Source organism: Bubalus bubalis, chromosome 12 (assembly GCF_019923935.1).
Source record: "Bubalus bubalis isolate 160015118507 breed Murrah chromosome 12, NDDB_SH_1, whole genome shotgun sequence".
Lineage (NCBI taxonomy): Eukaryota > Metazoa > Chordata > Mammalia > Artiodactyla > Bovidae > Bubalus > Bubalus bubalis.
Genome location: NC_059168.1, coordinates 77,738,724 through 77,758,926, shown reverse-complemented (window position 1 = coordinate 77,758,926; position 20,203 = coordinate 77,738,724). Strand labels below are relative to the sequence as shown.

Here is a 20,203-nt window from a genome sequence, read left to right as displayed (position 1 = left end):
AATTTTTGTCTGTTAATGAACTTGATACAAGTGTAATCATGCAGTGTGTTTTTATTTTACTTCCTTCAATCAATATTGTTTATAAGATCCATCCTTGTTGATGCATACAGAAATAGCTCATTATCGTTGCTATCTAGTTTTCCATTGTAAGAACACAACACAATTGATTTTATAGATAGATACCTAGGTTGTTACTACAAATATGCTGATATTTTTACACATGTCTATTGTGCATGTATTGCTGTTGACTATGTCATCTCAAAGTAGAAATATGTGGACATATGGTTGCACGTGTTAGCTGCAGTGTTAGTAGGTAGTTCCAAATAGTTTTCCAAAGAACTTGTACCAGTGTACTTCCCTACCATCAGACATGGGCTTCCCTGATAGCTCAGATGGTAAAGAATCTGTCTGCAGTGCAGGAGACCTAGGATCAATTCCTGGGTTGGTAAGATCCCCTGGAGAGGGGACTGGCAACCCATTCCAGTGTTCTTGCCTGGAGAATTCCATGGACAGAGGAACCTGTCAGGATACAGTCCATAGGGTACCAAAGAGTCACACATGACTGAGGGGCCAAGTATACACACATACCATCAACCATTAGGGTTCATAGTGTTATATATCCTCATATTTGGTTCTAGCAAACTTTGTAATTATAATTGTAATTGACTAACCTGTTATCTGGAGGTATTTCGTTATGGCTCTGACTTAAGGTTTTTATGTCTTTTTATATTTTGGGAACATTTTCTATACATCCTCTAAAAATGTCTTATTTAAGTCTCACATTTTTCTATTAGACGGTCTTTTTAAATTATTGATTTGTAGAAGTTACTTTTTAGTCTAGATACCAGCCCTTTGTCATGTTGTAGTTCTCGACTTGCCTGTTCTTTCCTTAACCTTATTTTTTTTTTAATGGAGATAAACTCTTCCGTTTGATACAACTGAATTTAACAGTCTTTTCTTTTACAGTTATGGTTCTCTGTCCTTGGTTTAAGAAATTCGTCTACAACCTCAAATCATGAAGATATTATTTTTTTCATTCAAAAAATATTTTAGAAATTAGATTTTTCAGAAATTAGGCAATGGTAACTTCTTATCTGTTCTACCATGTGGATTTAAGCCTTGGGCTGGGTTTAACTCTGGTTGTGAATCTATTCCTTTGATTTCGGGCATCAATGATTTATCATTTCTTTTAAGTATTTACATTCCTCCTTCTGGATGAACTGGATGTATTTCTCCTGGTAGGACCTGATAGTAAAGGTGGGGTTTTGTGGACTCAGTCTCTTTTTCACCTTCTACCATCGACGGTCCTTTTTCATAATAATCTATCTGATGGCACTGACCAAACGTTACATTGACCAGGTAACACCTGTCACTCTGCCTTCATGTCTCTCTCACTGATAGAGAACAGGGATTTGAGGGTAAAAACTGTGGAGGACCCTTCTTTCTAATAATATCTTCTTCTTCTTCCTTGGTCGTATCTAGCAGCTAAGGGCTTAGCTATTTCCTGCAGGCTTTTCCTTTTCTCTCAACAATATCTGAGATCTTTTCATTGTTTCTTTTTCAGTCACAATAATCTGATTTCTGCTACATGTCCTTCTCTGTCAGGTAAGTAAGAATATACTGTTCGGCCTGCATGATGACTAAAAAAAGATGTTCTTTGGGAGCTGAGAACCACAGCCTTTTCAGATGATTTTTAAAATGCTGGATGGGTAACAACACGTTGCAAAATGCTCATGATGTGCTTTCTGAATGAACGCTGCGTTTCTGCGACCTTGGCATCTTCTCAAGTACAAAGCAGAGGAGAAGCTGGATGGACTGTATTGAATCAAGGCCTTATGGAACATTCGTGGGTGCTTGTGATGCAGATCATTGTCATTCCAGAACGTCAGGGATGATCCAGAATCCTCCAGTCAGAGCCAGCTGCCTGCGTCTCAGTGGGTTTACACAAAGGTTATATATAAAGAGTCACACAAGGGTTACGGGGTCTCTGTGAAATCTGACTAGACAAGAAAAGTCAGTTAAAGGAATCATTCTCCCTGGATGCCACTTCCAGAGTGAACTCCAACTCAATGCATTTGAACACAAACAGAGGAGGAACGAGATCAGCTTCGGAATCGCAGGGCTTTACGGGTGTTTGGTCACCTTCTTCGTCCCCTTCTAGCTCACATAGGGCTACAGCATTCCTGACCCACCTGTGATGACGATTACATTGAGGACACAGGGTAAGCAGAGTACAGACACAAGCATCCCAGCGACAGGTGCCATCAATCTCGGGGAGCATCGGTAAAGAACCTGACAGCCTTCTGACATCTCCAGGGCTCCTGAACAGGCCTCCCTATTCTCACTGTCCACATATAGTAGGCAAGCTACTGCTTCACCTTCACCTTTCTGTCCAAAGATATTTTTCAGGACTGCTCCCAGTGGCTCAAACAGGGCTGCTGTCTCTCTTAGACATGTGGAATATATCCTTCAGAGTGGCAAAAATTAAGAAATCTAACAATATACCAAGTACTACCGATGTGGATCAATAAGAACACTTATTATGGCATAATTGCTAGCCTTTCCGCTTCAGTTTTTGAAAGTACAGTCACTTTGGTGGGTGTCTGGAGCTCCACACAGAAAGTAAATTTCATCAAGTTGTCTAACGTTAGCAGTTTGATTCAGGGCTCTAGCATTTCACTTGGATGCCAAACAGCATGCTTTTTTACGAGTCTGAGAGGGAGAAACAATAAAAAAAATCTTTTAGCAATTGGAGAGGTGCTACACAGTTAACCACTGACTTTACACCTTCAAATTCAGATTTCTTCCCCTGTCTTTTGGGTAATTTTAGTGTCATGAGTCCTTTAATTCCTATAAGAGCTACAAACGTTCGGCTGGTCTTAGGACTTGAGAGATTTCACACAGGGGTGGGTTTATATGGAGCAATCTTTGGTACTGAGAGAGGAAGGGCTTCATACTGCCCTGCAGGGTCCTCTCAGCTGAAGGGCTACGAAGGACCTCCTTCCCCATTGCACAGGAAGAGTTCTCCCTTGACGCTGGAGAGCGGGTTTCTTTAGCAGCTGCAGTGGCAGCAAAGACAATGATGAAGAAACCAACTTCTGAGCTTCAGCTGGGCTGTCTTTTGTTAGTCCCACCTGGAGCAAAAGTTCCCCGATCTGGTAAGGACGCCAGGTTGGCCAAAGTACAGTCACTGCAGGCTCCTTGGCAGGCAATATTCTTCAATAATATCTCCTAAGGGTTTGATGGCCTAGTCTTTCACTTTTTCAGTCCATAATCTACCTGAAACTGATTTTTACGTGTGAAATATGGGCCTAACAATTTTTCTCCATATGGAAACTCAATTGTTACAGCACTATTAACTGCAAAGGCAGTCCTCCCCTGCTTTTCTGGTGTGACGCTTCTGCAGCAAATCCTGTACGTGAAAGGTCCTTTCCTGGGCTCTCTAAGCTGTTTTATTGACCTACTTTTCTAACTCTGTGCCCAGAGCACAATGTCTTATTTACTAAAGCTTTAGATTTTGGTATTTGGTAGAGTAAGTTAAACCCCATTTTCTTGTTCTTCAAAAATGCCTTGAGTATATTTGGCTTTCTGCATTGGATATGGATATGAGTTTAATTTATAAAAACATAATTATTAAGTAATTAAGAGATGATACCAGTAAGTTTCAAGTCCTATGGTGGGGTAGGAAAGACAGAAGATAATGAAAAAAGACTGGAAACTGCTGGAAGTGGGGGTGTACCTCTAAACGAGGTGTTTTAGTGAAGGCTTCAGAGAAAGGTGACATTTATGCAAAGGCAGCTATGGAATGAGCAGAAGATATTTGGAAAAAGAGGTTTTCTGGGAGAGGGAAGAGCAAGTACATAGGCCATAAGATAGAACTTAATTTGGTGTTTAAGAGAGACTTCTCTGGTGGTCCAGTGGCAGAGACTCTGTGCTCCCACTGCAGGGGGCCTGGTCAGGGAACTAAATCCCACATGCCACAACTAAAGATACTGGTGCTGCAACTAAGACCCAGTGCAGCCAAGTAAATAAATAAACATTTTACAAAAAGAGAGAAGCAGGCAGGGCAGTGCAGCTGGAGCAGAGTGTGTGAAAGGAGAGCAGCTCAGTTGTGACCGTCATAATCACAGGGGCAGCAGCTGATGGATGGTCCAACGGCCTTTGGTTTCCACTCTGAGTCACCGAAAAGCTTTTGAAGGGTTCTGAAAACAGGGATGATATGTTTGACTTCCATCTTAATAAGATTACTTTGGCTATTGCATCATTACTAGTGTCCTAGAAGTACTGTATCAATGAAATTTTACGATTAAAAAAAGTAAGAGTTAGAAATATTGGTGGCAAAGAGTCAGACATGACAGCGATTGAACAACAGAAATATTGGAAGGTAAAATGACTATTTTTGGTTTATGTTTAAAACATTAACAAAATTTCATGTATAAAAATAATAGCTAAACACCACTACACTTATCTAAAGAGAACTTTAAAATCCAAAGGGATATTTCTTCTTCCATGGCAAAGGAGATATAAATTCTGCCACTAAGTTAACTGATCAATTTAATTCATTCAATCCCAATTAAATACTAAATAAGATGATCCTTATTTTGAAATTTGACAAATTATATTAATGTTCATCTGGAAAATGAAATACATCAAACCTAGGAATTCTGAAAAAGAAGAGAAAGAGGGCGATCAGCTCTACTGACAGTACACATTATGAAGCCATGATAGTTAAAACTGCATGATCAGAAAAGGATCACACAGCTCAGTGGAACAGAAATGGGTCTAGAAACAGATCTGAACATATATGGAAATTAAATTTATGATAAATGTATCAGTGGAGGAGGAAAAAAAAAAAGCTGATACATAAATGCAGGCAAATAGATGGGGAAACAATGAAAACAGTGACAGACTTTGTTTGGTCTCCAAAATCACTCCAGATGGTGACTGCAGCCATGAAATTAAAAGATGCTTGCTCCTTGGAAGAAAAGCCATGACCAACATAGACAGCATATTAAAAAGCAGAGACATTACTTTGCCAACAAAGGGCCATCCAATCATAGATATGGTTTTTCCAGTAGTCACATATGGATGTGAGAACTGGACTATAAAGAAAGCTGAGAGCCGAAGAACTGATGCTTTTGAACTATGGTGTTGGAGAAGTCTCTTGAGAGTCCCTTGGACAGCAAGGAGATCCAAACAGTCCATCCTAAAGGAAATCGGTCCTGAATATTCATTGGAAGGACTGATGCTGAAGCTGAAACTCCAATACTTTGGCTACCTGATGCAAAGAACTGATGCTGGGAAAGACTGAAGGTGAGAGGAGAAGGGGATGACAGAGGATGAGATGGTTGGATGGCATCACTGACTCAATGGACATGAGTTTGAGTAAATTCTGGGAGTTCGTGATGGACAGGGAAGCCTGGCGGGCTGTAGTCCATGGGGTCGCAAAGAGTCGGACACGACTGAGTGACTGAACTGAACTGAAATGCAGCTGGGAAAACTGGAGAACAGAATTATTTAGAATAGCAAAAGACTGGAGATGGATGTCCATAATTATGATTGGTTACATAAACTATGATATATCTATCTAATGGAATACTATGGTATAATGAACATTAAGTAGATCTGTATGTGCTAATAATGAGGGTGTTCTAATTCTGTTTATTCTTTGAAATAAACTGATTGGAATTGTGAGTAAAAGGGAATTAGCAAGCTGCAAAGGAGACATTCTAAGCCTTGGGGCTCATACGTTCTCTGAACTTTTTATCCTGAACGCACAAAGGTAATTTTGTTTGAAAATTAGGCATCACTGAATAATGTAATCCCCACTAACTACAATTTACCAACTCAACTCCAATCTAATTTTTCCCTCCAAGTAACTTTTAACCATGTTAGTAAATAACCAAACCAACTACTATCAGGGATTTGGTTAAAAAAATAATTCTAGGGAATAATGTGAGGTCAGTACATTTAATCCTAACCCTCTAAACCTTCTGCATTTATAATGGCACCAGAGATAAGAGAAAATATTCAGAACTAGTCCTTTCAGGTGCTACAAATTCTTCAGGAAAGTAAAACTAAATTGTGTTCTATTGTACTCTGCTCATCAAAGCAGGAAAATATGCTAAAACACATGACAAATATTTGAAATGGGAAAGTTAGAAAGAAATCCGCCCCCCCTCCCCGCCCCAGCCAATCCACAGTAAGCCAGAACAATCAACTAATGAAAATAATCTGTTTTTCCAAGAAGTCTGGTAAATGTGCTCTGTAAGGTAACTAACTCATTGTTTATTTTAGTTTCAAGTTTACTCACTTCAAAATAACGGGCTTCCTTGTGTTTAGTAAAATGTCCTCAAAGATTCAGAGAATATAAATGGTTAATACAGTTACTGTCATACTGAAACATGTACCATACAGATTCCATACTAGTTATGTAACCCACAGCACCTAAGGAACTTTGGACTGATGAAATCAGCTCGCAGAAACGGGAAGCAATTCATTACTTTGTATAAACTATCCATTACTGTGACCCGTGTTAAACAAAACTACCTGCAAAGAAAAACTCTAAAAATACACAAGTAACTACAGGCTTACATTTTGTTGATGTGTATCAATAACAAGCTGAGATTTAAAGTGCACTATGAAATCATGGGAATGCATCGAAAACAATAAGGAAGTTCTAATGTGCACTCTGAATGCATCATTACCTCTTAAAAATATAAGAAGACCAAAGATTGTGTATCACAACTAATATTTAGTTGACTATGCTGGTTTTCCTCTCTTGCCTTTGGAGAGCAACAGTTATTACCTGTTGGGTGAAACTTAGACTTTCCTACCTATCATGATGATAATTTCAGTGAAATTTATAGTCCAAATGTGATAGGGTAAGGCATAGTAATAAAAATTTCTTTTATTCATGGAGAAACCTATTGGCAAAAAAAAAAAAAAAAAAAAAAAAAAAATCACTGAGGTCAAGGAAATATACCTGATTTTATAACACAGCTGTGCAGAGAAAGTTTCCAAATTTGTGTATATGACAAAACATTTTCTTATGTTACTGTCTTATTAAAGAAATAATTTCTAGGCTGGCCAATTCATTCTACTCTAAGGAAACAATTTCATATATTTCACATTCTCACTTGAAATCTAACAGAGTCAACATTTGGTAATGAAGCACAACCACATTTTCTTGACTAGTATAGGAAAGTAAATATACACACTGTGACTTTTTATACAGGGTATGTTTGGGGGACTGGAGACAGTATTTTGATGTTTATTTCTCCTGAATTTATTATTATTATTAATGATCTTCCAGAAAGGAAGTTAGGAAACAATTTGAAGTATAGCCATAAGGTAAGGAGCATGAAGTTCAGGCGTGGTTTGTGTACAATTTGTTTCATAAAATAGGCATTTTATTTTTAAACAGAGTAAAATCTAAAAAAGAAACCTTCAATATACTTATACTGTTCAGAGAGCTTATGAAAGATGCATCCATTTTTCTGGAGTGCAGCAATGATGTCTATCTGTTATGGCTAAATGAAGCCATGATAAACGGTACTTCAACATCTTAAGAAGAAGAATGGCACTGCTACTTTCCCTATTTGCTTATCAGCTGAGCCCACCTGCTGTGATAATGGCAGGGTACTTCCTACAAGTTGAAAACAAGAACACATTGCACACAGCTTTTCCTTTCATATGACTGCCAACGTCGTTAAGACATGTTAGAGAACATGCAATAGAAACCAGGCAGCATTCAAAGATAAAGTTGCTAGTAGTCAAAACACAGACCTAGGAATAATCCTAGTTTATCTCTTCTCCCCAAAGGCCACGTTTTCCTCTCTTTAGGATAAGGCTATTCAGCTTACTGAATCATATGTATGCAGTTTATGGCTTCTCAGGTGGCTCAATGGTAAAGCATCCACTTGCCAAAGCAGGAGATGCAGGTTTGATCCCTGGGTCAGGAAGATCCCCTGGAGGAGGAAATGGCAACCCACTCCAGTGTTCTTGCCTGGAGAATCCCAGAGATGGGGGAGCCTTTTGGGCTGCCGTCTATGGGGTTGCACAGAGTCGGACGCGACTGAAGCTACTTAGCAGAAGCAGCAGGAACTATGCTAATGTATTTTATATACATAATCTCATTTAATGCGTAACCTTATCAAGTAAGTTTCTTTTTCCATAGATGAGAAAACTGAGATTTAGTTACAAAGTGATAAAGATGAATCCATGCAGGGTAACGTCAGAGCACACTGTTGTTATTGTTTAGTTGCTAAGTTGTGTCTGACTGTGTGTGACCCCATGCACTGTAAACTGCCAGGCTCCTCTGTCCATGGCATTTTCCAGGCAAGAATACTGGAGTGGGTTATCATTTCCTCCTCCAGGAGATCTTCTTGATCCAGGGATCGAAACTGCATCTCCTTTGGTTCACTGAGCCACCTGGGAAGCCTATGCCATCCATTAATTACACCATATACTTGCAGACAAAAGAATTTCTTAATAATTATTATTGTTTGGTGATGTAACTCTGTGGTTGAAACAACTGCTACCATTATTGTTAGAGACAGGCCAATATTTACAAGTGTTCCAAATCATTCAACTTCAGAAATAACCCTAAATCCTAAGAAAGAAGACCCTTCAAAGTTGATACTGAAAAAAAATTACGCCACTGCAACGTTTTGCATATGACAGATGACATTCATGAGACGGACCACTGTTACCATTTTTCATTCATGTGAATTATATTCAGATCTTCTAGGACAGATTTTTCTACACTTTAATTACCCAAATATAAAAAAAAAACAAACAAAAAAAGTCATTTCATGCTTTTAATCTACACTTCAGGGCTGCAAATTACAAGGAACACTTGCATATCTGCATTGATATTTACATATGATTACACTTATACATTTGAAACATGGCTTCAAAATCTTACAATCCATGCTTTTCAAGCTTTTGTCATTTTATACACTTCAGATTTATTTTATTTTGAATGTAAAACGTTCTTCTCCTCAGCTTAAGATCTCTTGGAATCTACTTCCTTTTGAGTCTTTCAGATTCAGAATAACTAGGAACTCAAACAGAAAACTAATGATGCTCAAGCTGCTCTGGAGTCCAGCAATCTATCACAGAGTCCCTGTTATTCTGAACTGAACAGTGTTTTCCAGGTAGCCCCAGAATTCAGTGAATGGTGACAATAGCAAAGCCACCCTCACGTCTACAGCTCTGATATTCTCACAACACCATCCTGGCCTCTGGCAACATCAGCTTTCTATTGGTTAATAACAGCAAAGTTACACAGGATCTGAAAGTATGGCTTTGCTGACCAAAAATCTTACTTGGCAATTTCTTAAGCTTGGAGTTGGAATACCCTAAGCAGGTCAGGAAGTAAAATCCTGAATTACTTGACGATGGAGTTGGAGCTTTTCTAAATTAGAAACTCCAGTCTTTAAAAGCTTGAATCACTGGAGAGGGAGGGAGGAGTCATTCATTGTGTTTATTGATTGTTTTCTGGCTTGTTCATTTGTTCATTCATTAAAGACATATTGGCACCTACGATACACCAGATGCTGTGGTGAGAGCTGGAGACAAAACAGTGAACAAGACAAAGAGTCTCTACTTTTAGAGAACTTGAAGTCTAATGGAAGAGAGATTTATGGCAAACACACACTAGGCAGAAGGCTATCGGAAATAAAGGTACAAGAGAAACATAAAATGGGCACAAGAAACCTCCTCATCATGGCCTAGGAACCTTTGAAAAGGGCCATGGAAAGAGAAATTATTTGACAAACATTCACTGAATACCTGCATAAGCAAAGTGCTGATGACAAGAACTCGGGGTCAGCCAGGGAGATCAGTAAAAAAGATTCTTCCCCGTTTAACCTTGATGAAAGATGCTGTGAAACGTGTACGCTTCAGTTCCACACACGAAAACACCACTGTATACTTGTATGAAGACAAAGCAATGGTATCCATCACAGGGTTTCAGACTAGGGAAGGCCCCATGGCAGGGCACATGCTGGGGGCAGCACAAAGCACCAGACAACACGGGATTTCTGCCACAGAAGCTGTCTCAGGAAACCCTCCGAGCTTCTAGGAAGTCAAAGGAGAGGCATGGATTATGGCAAAGCACGTCCCATTTTATCTGGCAGCAGGCAGATCCAACAGTTGGGAAAGCTAAGACCCCATGAGATAGAGATTAAAACTCAGGAAAACAAGCTGTTAACACGCAGCAAAAGGTTAGGCCCAAATAACTGAAGGGAGTCCATAAACCCCAATACCAGCTTTGATCATAAAATAAGTAAGAATCTGTCCTCCTTTCAATTCAGGAAAAAATAACAATGTATCAGAGATGTACCCATGTTATCTTTTCCCTCACAGGTCTCTGAAGGGGGTGCTCCGGCTCCCATTGTCACCCAGACACACCAGCTCCCTGAGCAGACCAGCCTTCCTCGTGTAGCCACAGTATCTCCTAGGCTTAGTCGCTCCCCACCCTGGCTCCTGAGTCTTACCTCGGCCTCACTGCACTTCTAAGGCCTCTGTTCCTGCAGAGCACAGAGAAAGGCCAAGTGCCTCTGGGAAGGCCTTACCACCCCTACCAGCCTGCATTCCCAAGCCTTTACACATTCCTGCCAGCTCTTATTATGCTGCACCTGACATCCAAATATCACTAATTTATCAATTAAAAATGCCCCATGGTATCTGAAAATACTGCACGATGAAAATAGGAATCACATACTCTGTTACCAAGTGCAAATTTTAGTCACCAGCTTAAAAAAAAAATCGCTCACTTCAAAGGGCCATAATATATGTAACTAACTCTCAACTAGTTCAGAGATATATATACATTATATATATGTATGCACATGCACACACAACACACATACACTGACTCTCCCCATTCCCCTCATATACGTGTGTGTGTGTGTGTGTGTGTGTGTGTGTGTAGCAGGGCAGGAGAGGGAGAGCAAATAACAAAGAAAATGAGGTAAAATAATAACAGTAAGTCAGGATAAAGTGTATATAGCATTCTATGTACTATTCTTATTCTTGTAACTCTTTGGTAAGTTTGAAATGATTTCCACACAAAGTTATAAAAAATGAAGTACAGTCCACCACTGCCCTCTATCCCCCAGGCGTGGCACTTCTAATTCCTTTATCTTGCTCCACTGTTTTCATCAAGGTCGTCTCTCTCACCTTTGAACATAGTAATTTCTGCGTTCATTATCACCTCCCCCTGGCAGACTATGACCTCTAAGAGGGCAGGGCTTCTTCCCTGGTTCGTGGGCGCCTCAAGTCCGCACCAGGTACTCCATGACAGTGCAAGGGCGCAGCACACTGAACAAATGGAAGGCCGAGGGGCGGTGCCCCCAGGTCCACTGCCTCATCCAAGAGCCCCGAGCAACTCCCCTCCCCAGCCACAGTTCAGGGCTGGAGGTTTATTCTGTACACAAGTTGAAGGAGAGAGCTTTCCAGGCGTGCAGAAAGGCAGGGAAAAGGGCCGTTCATGGAAAGGAGGGCTGAGGGAAAGCCCAACATGAATGCTGACACTTTCACCAGCCTCTCACACTGTCTCACTTCAATGATGATGCTTTCGGGCAGGAGATTTGAAGGTTTTAGGGGAGATACTGAAGGGCTCTAGAGAAAGAATGCACTGATAGTGACGCTGGGAAATAACACCCCCCCCCCCAAAAAAAGTTAGGATACCTATCCCATCATGCTGCTGTGAAGCTGCCTAGTTGACAAGGCCCACACCCACACAAACCTCCTAGGATTTCTGGTGCTTCATTCCTAAATGTGAACAGATAACAAAGGAATGTCAGACACTTGAGGAAGCTTCTATTATAGATCAACATAAGCAAAAAGTGATAAAGAAAATTCAGAATGAATAGAGACAATGCATGATACAGCAAAACCCCCCAAATCTGCTTTCCTCAGAGAGAGAAAGAAACACCCACAAAGTTAAAAAAGACTCCACAAAAAGAGAACAAGGAACAAGAAGTTATCTGTATGAAGGCTGAAATCAAAAGTTTAATTAGATGGATTCTAAGATAAGGCTGGGAAATTATCCATTTCTCATCATATAGAACTTTAAAAAGAGTGAAAGATGAACAATGGAAAATGAAATCCATCAACAGAATCTTTTCTGAAGGTTTAACATGTGAACAATCAGAAAACAAGTAGGAAAAAAATACGAGAAAAGTTTTCAGGATGTAAGAATGCCAGTTTCCGGATTAAAAAGGATAAACAACCCAAGGAATGTCATCACAAAGCATAATAATGTGGATAAAGTGAAGATTCCAAAACTGTCCAGAGAAAAAACAGGTCACATGAAGAACAAAGAACTCGAAATGGCACACTTCTCAAGGCAAAGCTTGGAGAACGGGAAGCTAGGCAGAAGCAGTAATGGCGGTGATGGGGTGTGGGGATGCAGAGCCATCTGCCTGCCAAGAACAATTAGAAAAGCTGGAAAAAGTTTTTGTTTTTTTTTAAAGTGTCTTTGGAAGTATCAAAGGCAGAAGGGACCTGGAGGGCCAAAATTCTAGAGACAAAGGGAAACTCTGAGAAGTGTGCTGAAACAGTTCTTTTTAGTCATTTACCAATTTGCAAGCAATGGCTACACAGCCAAGAAATTGAAGAGTTTCTGGAAATCTTCTGTGGCTCAAGGGTCAAAACTTGGGCATTTGGTGCCCATTAAAGAAAAGGGATGCTGGGCTCTCAGTGGGAACTACTAATTGGCTACCCCTTACAAGCAGCGGTGTACCAGGCCCTGATTCAGCCCCATTCCTCATCGTATTAAAGTGACTGATCCTCATTATAACTGCTGTGCTAAGTCACTTCAGTCTCTTTGTGACTCTATGGGCCACAGCCCGCCAGGCTCCTCTATCTAGGGGATTCTCCAGGCAAGTACACTGGAGTGGGGTGCTGTGCCCTCCTCCAGGGGATCTTCCTGAGTCAGGGATTGAACCCACAACTCTTAAGTCTCCTGCATTGGCAGGCGGGTTCTTTACTGCTAGCGCCACCTGGGAAGCCTGACTATAACTGCTAGTCAAAAGCACAAGTAAATCCTCTCTGGAGGAAGACAGAAGCCTCATATTATCTTAATAATTTTTCATATATCAATATAATGATAGGTATTCAGCTGAAGAAAAACTTAACAAGCAGAGATGATTTATTTCAGTGTCAACTGGTCTGGGTCATGGGGTTAGCAGATATTTGGTCAAACATTACTCTGGGTGTGTCTAGGAGGGTGTTTTGGATGAGACTAACATTTGTGGCAGTAAGACCTAGTACAGCAGACTGTCCTCCCCAGTGTTAGTGGGCCTCACCCCATCAGTTGAAGGTCTGAGGAAAACAGACGTTGAGTAAGAGAGAATTCCTTCGGCTTGCTGACTGTCTTTGAGCTGGGACATTGATTTTTTTCCTGTCTTTGGACTCGAACCGAAATACTGGCTCTTCCTGGGTCTTGAGTTGGCCTGTGTTTGGACTCAAAACTTCCACCACCAGCTCTCCTGAGTCTCCAGTTTACTGACTCCAGTTTTTAGGACTTGTCAGCCTCCATAACTGTGTTAGCCAATTCCTTATATTTAGTCACTTTCTATTGGTTCTGTTCCTGTGGAGAACCCTAACATACAAACATACTGAGGAACAAGACAACATAATTGAAAACAAAGGAGAAAGCAGAAAAGAAATGTATAGACAAGACACTTAGACAATGGCATTATCAGGTACAGTTTTCATTTTTTATTTCAAATATGTCATCTCTGAATTTTTACTTTTTAAGAATAAAATTGTACTTTAAAACACTGTTGACAGTTCAAAGGAGAAAGTCAGACATGAACTTCAAAATAACCATGATTAACATGATCACAAAATTAAGTGACAAGATGTAGAATTTTAGGAAATGGTAACTATGAAAACAATAAAATGGAAATTCTATAAGCAAAAAATAGAATGAATGAAACTGAGAATTCAACAGATGGATTTAAAAGAAGTATATTTATAGCTGAAGAGAGGGTTACTGAACTAGAAAATAGGAAAGAACAGCCAGATTGAAGCAGCGAGAGAAAACAAGTTACTATGTGAAAGTTATACCTCAATTTAAAAATAAGCTCAAAAATCTAATAGGGAGAATCATATAAATATGTAATACCTATAATGCAAGTTGGAATACACAATAATTTTGAGAAAAAGGGTTTATAAAGGAAGGACAGTAAAAATGACTGGGAAGAATCACGGAAGAGTTCACAAAGAATTTGCATTGAGATGACTCGAAATGGTGGACAGAAGCCATCTGTTAGGTGTAGTAGGAAAAACAGAAAGGAAGTGCACATATGAGTTAATACGAGATAATAATAGGAAGGAGTACTAGGTATGTACAGGGCTGGTGTAGGGACTATGGCTGAAGGGGACAAGTTGAGACCACCTCTCTGAGGACCTTGAGGAGAATTCCCCTGGCATCATCAAGAATCAGCCCCAAGATTTTATGAAATCACTTCTGAATCCATGTCAATCAGCATTCATACGACATGACTGCCCTCTGCAGTAGGCACAAGCTCCTCAGCACTTTTCTGAGGGTAGCAAGTTATGAAAGAGGAAAAGGCTGACTCTCTAACACTCAGCTTGACTTACACAGAAGCGCCCATAACTATGCGGGTGAGAGAAACAATTATTGGTTGCAGTGGAGCTTCTGGACTGTCTACAGACTTCATTCGTGTGTTGTTTCCTCTGGTCTCTTATGACTGACAATGGGAAATTATTTACTGTCTGGTTTCCGAGCAACAGGTTGTCAGAAACAATGCTGGCCTTCAGTCTTTATCCATTTGTCAGTATATCTCCCCGATACCTGATAAAATCTAGCTTCTTCCCAACCAAACACAATTGGTCTGAACTGGCTCGTATTGTCAGATCTCAAAGCAACCACATTTCGTTCTTGTGAAGCATCTTTCATTTAGTGCCTGCTAGGCTTTTTCCACTTCAGGGAATTTTTTGAGGCCTACATTGCATATTGTTCACAGATTTTCCATAATAGCAAGAAGGGAGGGTAGACCAGCCTCATGCACACAGGGAAACCATATTAAAGAGTCTTTTCCTTTCTTAACCATCACATTCATAGTTCTCATCTCCACAAACTGACAGACTTGCAAAGAATCTTCTGGCTGGAATAAAAAATAGCCACAAAAAAACAATCTCACAGAATTTTGCTCATCTGTTTCCACTTTCTTCTATGTTATCTCTTCACTGACTGCTATGCTCCATCCACTGGGGCTCAGGATCTGTTCTTCTGTGAACATCCAGTTCATTGGCAAAATAAGGTCTGAACGTAGCAAGGTACGAGCTACGCTTTTCGGACCTGTATCCATCCAACTGCCAGTTTATTCACAAAGACAACAACTTTGACTTAGCATGTGCCACTTGCTCGCTCACACCCCAGGGCCTCTTAAAGTCCTAGCCCTTATGAAACTTACAGTCTGATGAGATTTGAAATAGGTCTGCTTCACCCTAGCAGCAGGATTGAACGATGATGCTGATCCCAACCTGTGATTTTGTTATCACGTTCAAAAACTAATAACAATCATGAGGCAAGCCAACAAGATATACACCGATCCACAACCCAAATTATTTTATGAAGGGGGAGAAAGCAGGGTTTATTAACAACAACAACCAAAAAAAAAATTGCAAGGAATGGAAAAAGCCTAACTAATTGAGTGGAGTTCAGTTCAGCTCAGTTCAGTCGCTCTGTCGCGTCTGACTCTTTATGACTCCAAGGACTGCAGCACGCCAGGCTTCCCCGTCCATCACCAACTCCTGCAGCTTGCTCAAACTGAGTGGAGTAGGATGAGTTAAAAAGCTAGGATGGCTGCTACTGAGATGCTGCTGCTGACTGAGAGCCACTGTTGCTTTCAGGGGTGGGTTTTCCTGCAGAGAAACCATGAAGTTGATGCTACCCTTTCTTTCCCCCTGTGATTGTTATCTCTTGCTGTGGAACAAGTTACCAAAAACTTTACCTCTCTGAACCAACTTTCTCTTATGAAGTCATAAATTCAAACTGCTTTTTAAAAAAGGAAAGATATAAAGGAAACATATAACCAGTAAATTATTACAAAAATATGTGCCATTAAAAGAAAATTTTAAGGGTGAAAATTACTCTAAAACACAACATTCAAACACAATCTCTGTATTCATTTTATTTTCAAGCTTTTAAATGCATGTTATCTCTTGATATATAGTTGTGCTCTGTATTCTCTTTATTATTATAGCAACCTTAATATTCTACAATTATCTTTCATGTCTTAGAATGTCTTTTGTAAATATACTTTTAATAATTGCACATACCATATTCAAACTTTCCCTCATAGTTGGACATTAGGATGTTTACAATTTTTGATACAAATAATATTTGTACATGAATGTGTTACTTTTGAGATTAGTTTCTTAATATACATTCCAAAGAAAAGAATTAGTAGGCTCAAAGGCTATGAACACTTTTCATAGGAATTACTTTTTTCTGGTAACACATGATCATTGCAAAAAGTAGAAACAATATAGTCTCCACTTCCTATACACCCTTACTTCTACCTCCCCCAGAGACAGCCACTGTAAGCCACATGGTATTTACCTGTTCAGACTTTCTAAAAATGCATACAGAGGTAGACACACACAACACTGAACTTTTTCTTTAAAATACTGCAATAGCAGCAACTCATTTTGATAACTGTTGAGGTACATTCGTCAACATCAAGTAATACCATAGTCAATAGGGTCACTATTAACTACTACCATACGCCGGTTTATTAAGCACTGTGTCATACATTGTGCTAAGTACACATTTCTGGATAGACTTTATTCTAACTTCCTCAGTGAATTATCTGTACATGTCCTTTGTACCTTTATCTGAGAAGCTGCTATTCTTTTTCCTGAGGTCCAAAAATTCTTTTTTAATAATAAGACTAGTTAGTGGCTGAGAACATGGACTCTGGAGTCAAACAAATGTGGGTTCAAATTCTAGCACACCCCCGATAAGCTGTCTAACCTTGAACAAGTTACTTCTGTCCAAGTCTCAGTTTCCTCATGTATAAAATGGGAAAAGAATAGCCTCCTTCAAGAGTTGTTGAAAGAATTAAGTAAGGTCCTTAAATTATAATTATAGTAATATAATAAATAATAATTATTGTAAAATGGCTAATAATAATTTAATCTTTAATTATACTCAATATCTACAAGGAAATTAGATATCTTAAATACATCCTAATAAATAACAGTACACTTTTTAAAAAAACTTTTTCCTTACCTTCCTGAAATTTAAAAATATATTAACTTTTATGACTGGAAAGAAAAGCCTTTAATTTAAAGAAAGGACTCACAAACCAACTGTAAAACAACATTCTAGGGACTAAGAAAATCTGAATATGAACTATATTAGATAGTACCATTAATTTTGTTAGGTGTGATGACATGGTAGTTATATAAGAAAAAAATCCTTCTAAAAGATGCACAGTGACGTTTTTAAGGGTGAGATATGAGGGCTTTAATTTATCTGAAAATATCTGAAGAAAAAAAAATAGGTAAAGAGAAAATATTAGTAGCTATGTTACTTCAGATAATGGCTATCTGGATATTTATTATACATTTTTTTTCATTTGAAATTTTTCATAATAAAACTTTAAAGTCATCAATTTTAAAAGACGTCTCTTTTTCCTTTCTATTATTATTAGTTTAGATGATAATATTCACACTTCTACCAAAATGGACTGCAACTGAAGAATATACCTTAAACTGCTTAAACACCCCTCCAAGGCTATGCCTAAGTTTCACCCGTACAAGCTGGGGCACCAGTGATTAGATAAAGGTCCTCTTCTGTCACTAGGAGAATATTCTCAAAACTTGTTACAATGCCACATATATAATTACTTCATTGCCTAAACATATAAAAATATAGACAGTGGAGTTTGCTGGAATGCAGAAAGTCTCTGCGAAGCATATGACTGAGAACTTACACACAAAAAAGCAGGGCTTAAATCAGCATCCGCTGACAGACCTCTGCCACCTTGTTGCTTAAATCTTGGAACTTGACTTCAAAGAAATGAGAATGAAATATAGTCCCATCCCAGGCCTGAATCACTGAAATGAGAAAATCTGTCTTGGTAATGCTGTTTCCCTGTATCAACACCTTTACTCAAGGGGACTAGCTGTACCCATGGATAAGATCCTAGGTGCAAAGAACTACAACACATGAAATACAGAAAAGAAGATGTTTCTTTTAGATAACTTGATAAATATTCCTCTCGCTTCCAAGGAATGATATGAGAAGACAGAGATGACATGTCATGAAAAGACCAAGGACAGATTTAATTGTCCATAACATCTTGAATATTCTACATTCCAATCTTTTGGAGAAAGTTCTAGTTCTCAAACTAGAGCATGCACCAGAATCACCTGCATGCGTGTGTGCTTAGTCGTGTCCAAATGTTTGTGACCCAAGGACTGTAGCCCACCAGGTTCCTCTGTCCATGGGATTGCCCGGGCAAGAATACTGCGGTGGTAGCCATTTCCTTCTCCACGGGATCTTCCTGACCCAAGGATTGAAGCCAGGTCTCCTGCATTGAAGGCAGATTCTTTACCATCTGAGCTACCAGGGAAACCCCAGAATCACCTACAGTACTTGTTAAAAACACCAATTGGTGGGACCCAGGCCTAGAGTTTAAGATTCTTAAGTGGTGCTGAATAATTTGCATTTCTATCCGATCCCTGATGATACTGATACTGCTTTGAGAACTACTGGCTCAGATAGATGAATCTAAAACCTATGTCATCAAATATATTCTACTCACAACTACTCCTGGACCAAGAAGAGTGCTTAGTTGCTCAGGAGCATCAGACTCTTTGCAACTCTATGGACTGCAGCAGCCAGGCTCCTCTCTCCATGGAATTTTCCAGGTAAGAATACTGCAGTGGTTTGCCATTTCCTCCTCCAGAGGATCTTCCCAACCCAGGGATCAAAACTGTATCTCCTGACTCTCCTGCATTGGCAGGCCAATTCTTTACAACTGAGCCACCTGGGAAGCCCCAGGAAGAGGTGGTGATAAAATGTGTTTAAGCAGTAAATGTAAGGCTTTCTCTGGCTAATAGCCACTTCACTTCATCTGCCCTATCTGTAGTGAGATAGTAAACATATCTCACTAACTCCTAATACATACCGAACTTTTAAGAGGATGCGGAGAATTTTCCACATCTAATAGTCTATTTATTATGGACCACAAATACTAGAATGGCTCAATTTTTAAATCTGAAAAGTGTTCAGAAATTCTCAGATGAAATGCATTAGATAAAGTACCAAGTATTAACATGCATGAAGAATGTTCTATTATAAACTCCTGTTTTCACTTTCTTGCAGCTTTCCAAAAAATTAGCCCTTTGTGGTGAAATTTTCCATGCTTGGTTTCAGCCCAAAGGTGATTTTTTTTTTTTTTTTTGCAAAGTTTGAGAAAAATATATTAAATAGTTTTTGAGTTATGAAAAGATGAAAAAAGCCCACACAATTTTTCCACTTTGAAAGCAATTTCAGGATCTTTTTTTTTTCATATGCAGATAACTGAAAAATGGCTGAAGCTGAAACTTTCCACGTGTCTAGTTTTCAACAAGGCAGTCTGTGGGTAATTCAGAAAAGACAACGTGTGTGTGCACACATAAACAGACAACAAATATGTATTTAAAATATACATACATGATTAGAAAAATAGCATTTAATCATACTCTGCACAAACCTTCCCTAGAACAGGGGATTTATGAGAGTCTTTCACAAGCCAGAGTAGTTGTTGACTGCCTGACCCCTGTGGTTTTCTTGCACCCGGGTTCACTAATGGGTCATGCAGACACAACTGTAGAACTACTGTGCACTGTGTTTGCAGAATCTTCCAATTCCCTTCACATTCTATCCTTCCTTTTGCCCCAGCTCAATTCTAGGTTTCTGTTCACCGTCTTTAATTTCTGCCCTTGCCTGTGCCTCAGTACCAACTCCCCTGATCTTCCATGATTCAGACATTCAGCCATGTTCTTGCTTCTCCCAGTTCTCTCTTACTTCCCTCAAAAGCATTCACCCACTTCCCACTAAAACCTCCTTGTGTATTTGAAGAACTCAAGTCTTAAATAATTAACAGTTGAAACCTTAAGTTTAGGTCAAATAGGTTTTGACGGTTTGTCAAAGTAACTT

The 20,203-nt window shown here is 39.3% G+C and overlaps 1 protein-coding gene across 5 annotated transcripts in view; it reads right to left on the bottom strand.

The window, feature by feature from the left end:
* LDAH (lipid droplet associated hydrolase) overlaps positions 1 to 20,203 on the bottom strand; it is an 89,758-nt gene that overhangs the window by 28,992 nt on the left and 40,563 nt on the right. Inside the window, exon 5 of one of the 5 annotated variants that reach the window (XM_025261509.3) lies at positions 13,718 to 15,912. The exons of the other annotated variants lie outside the window; for them this stretch is intronic. Coding sequence (XP_025117294.2) covers positions 15,724 to 15,912 — 189 coding nt within the window. The 3' untranslated portion in view covers positions 13,718 to 15,723. Of the gene's footprint in view, positions 1 to 13,717; positions 15,913 to 20,203 lie in introns of those variants that run through there. 5 annotated transcript variants of the gene reach the window in all.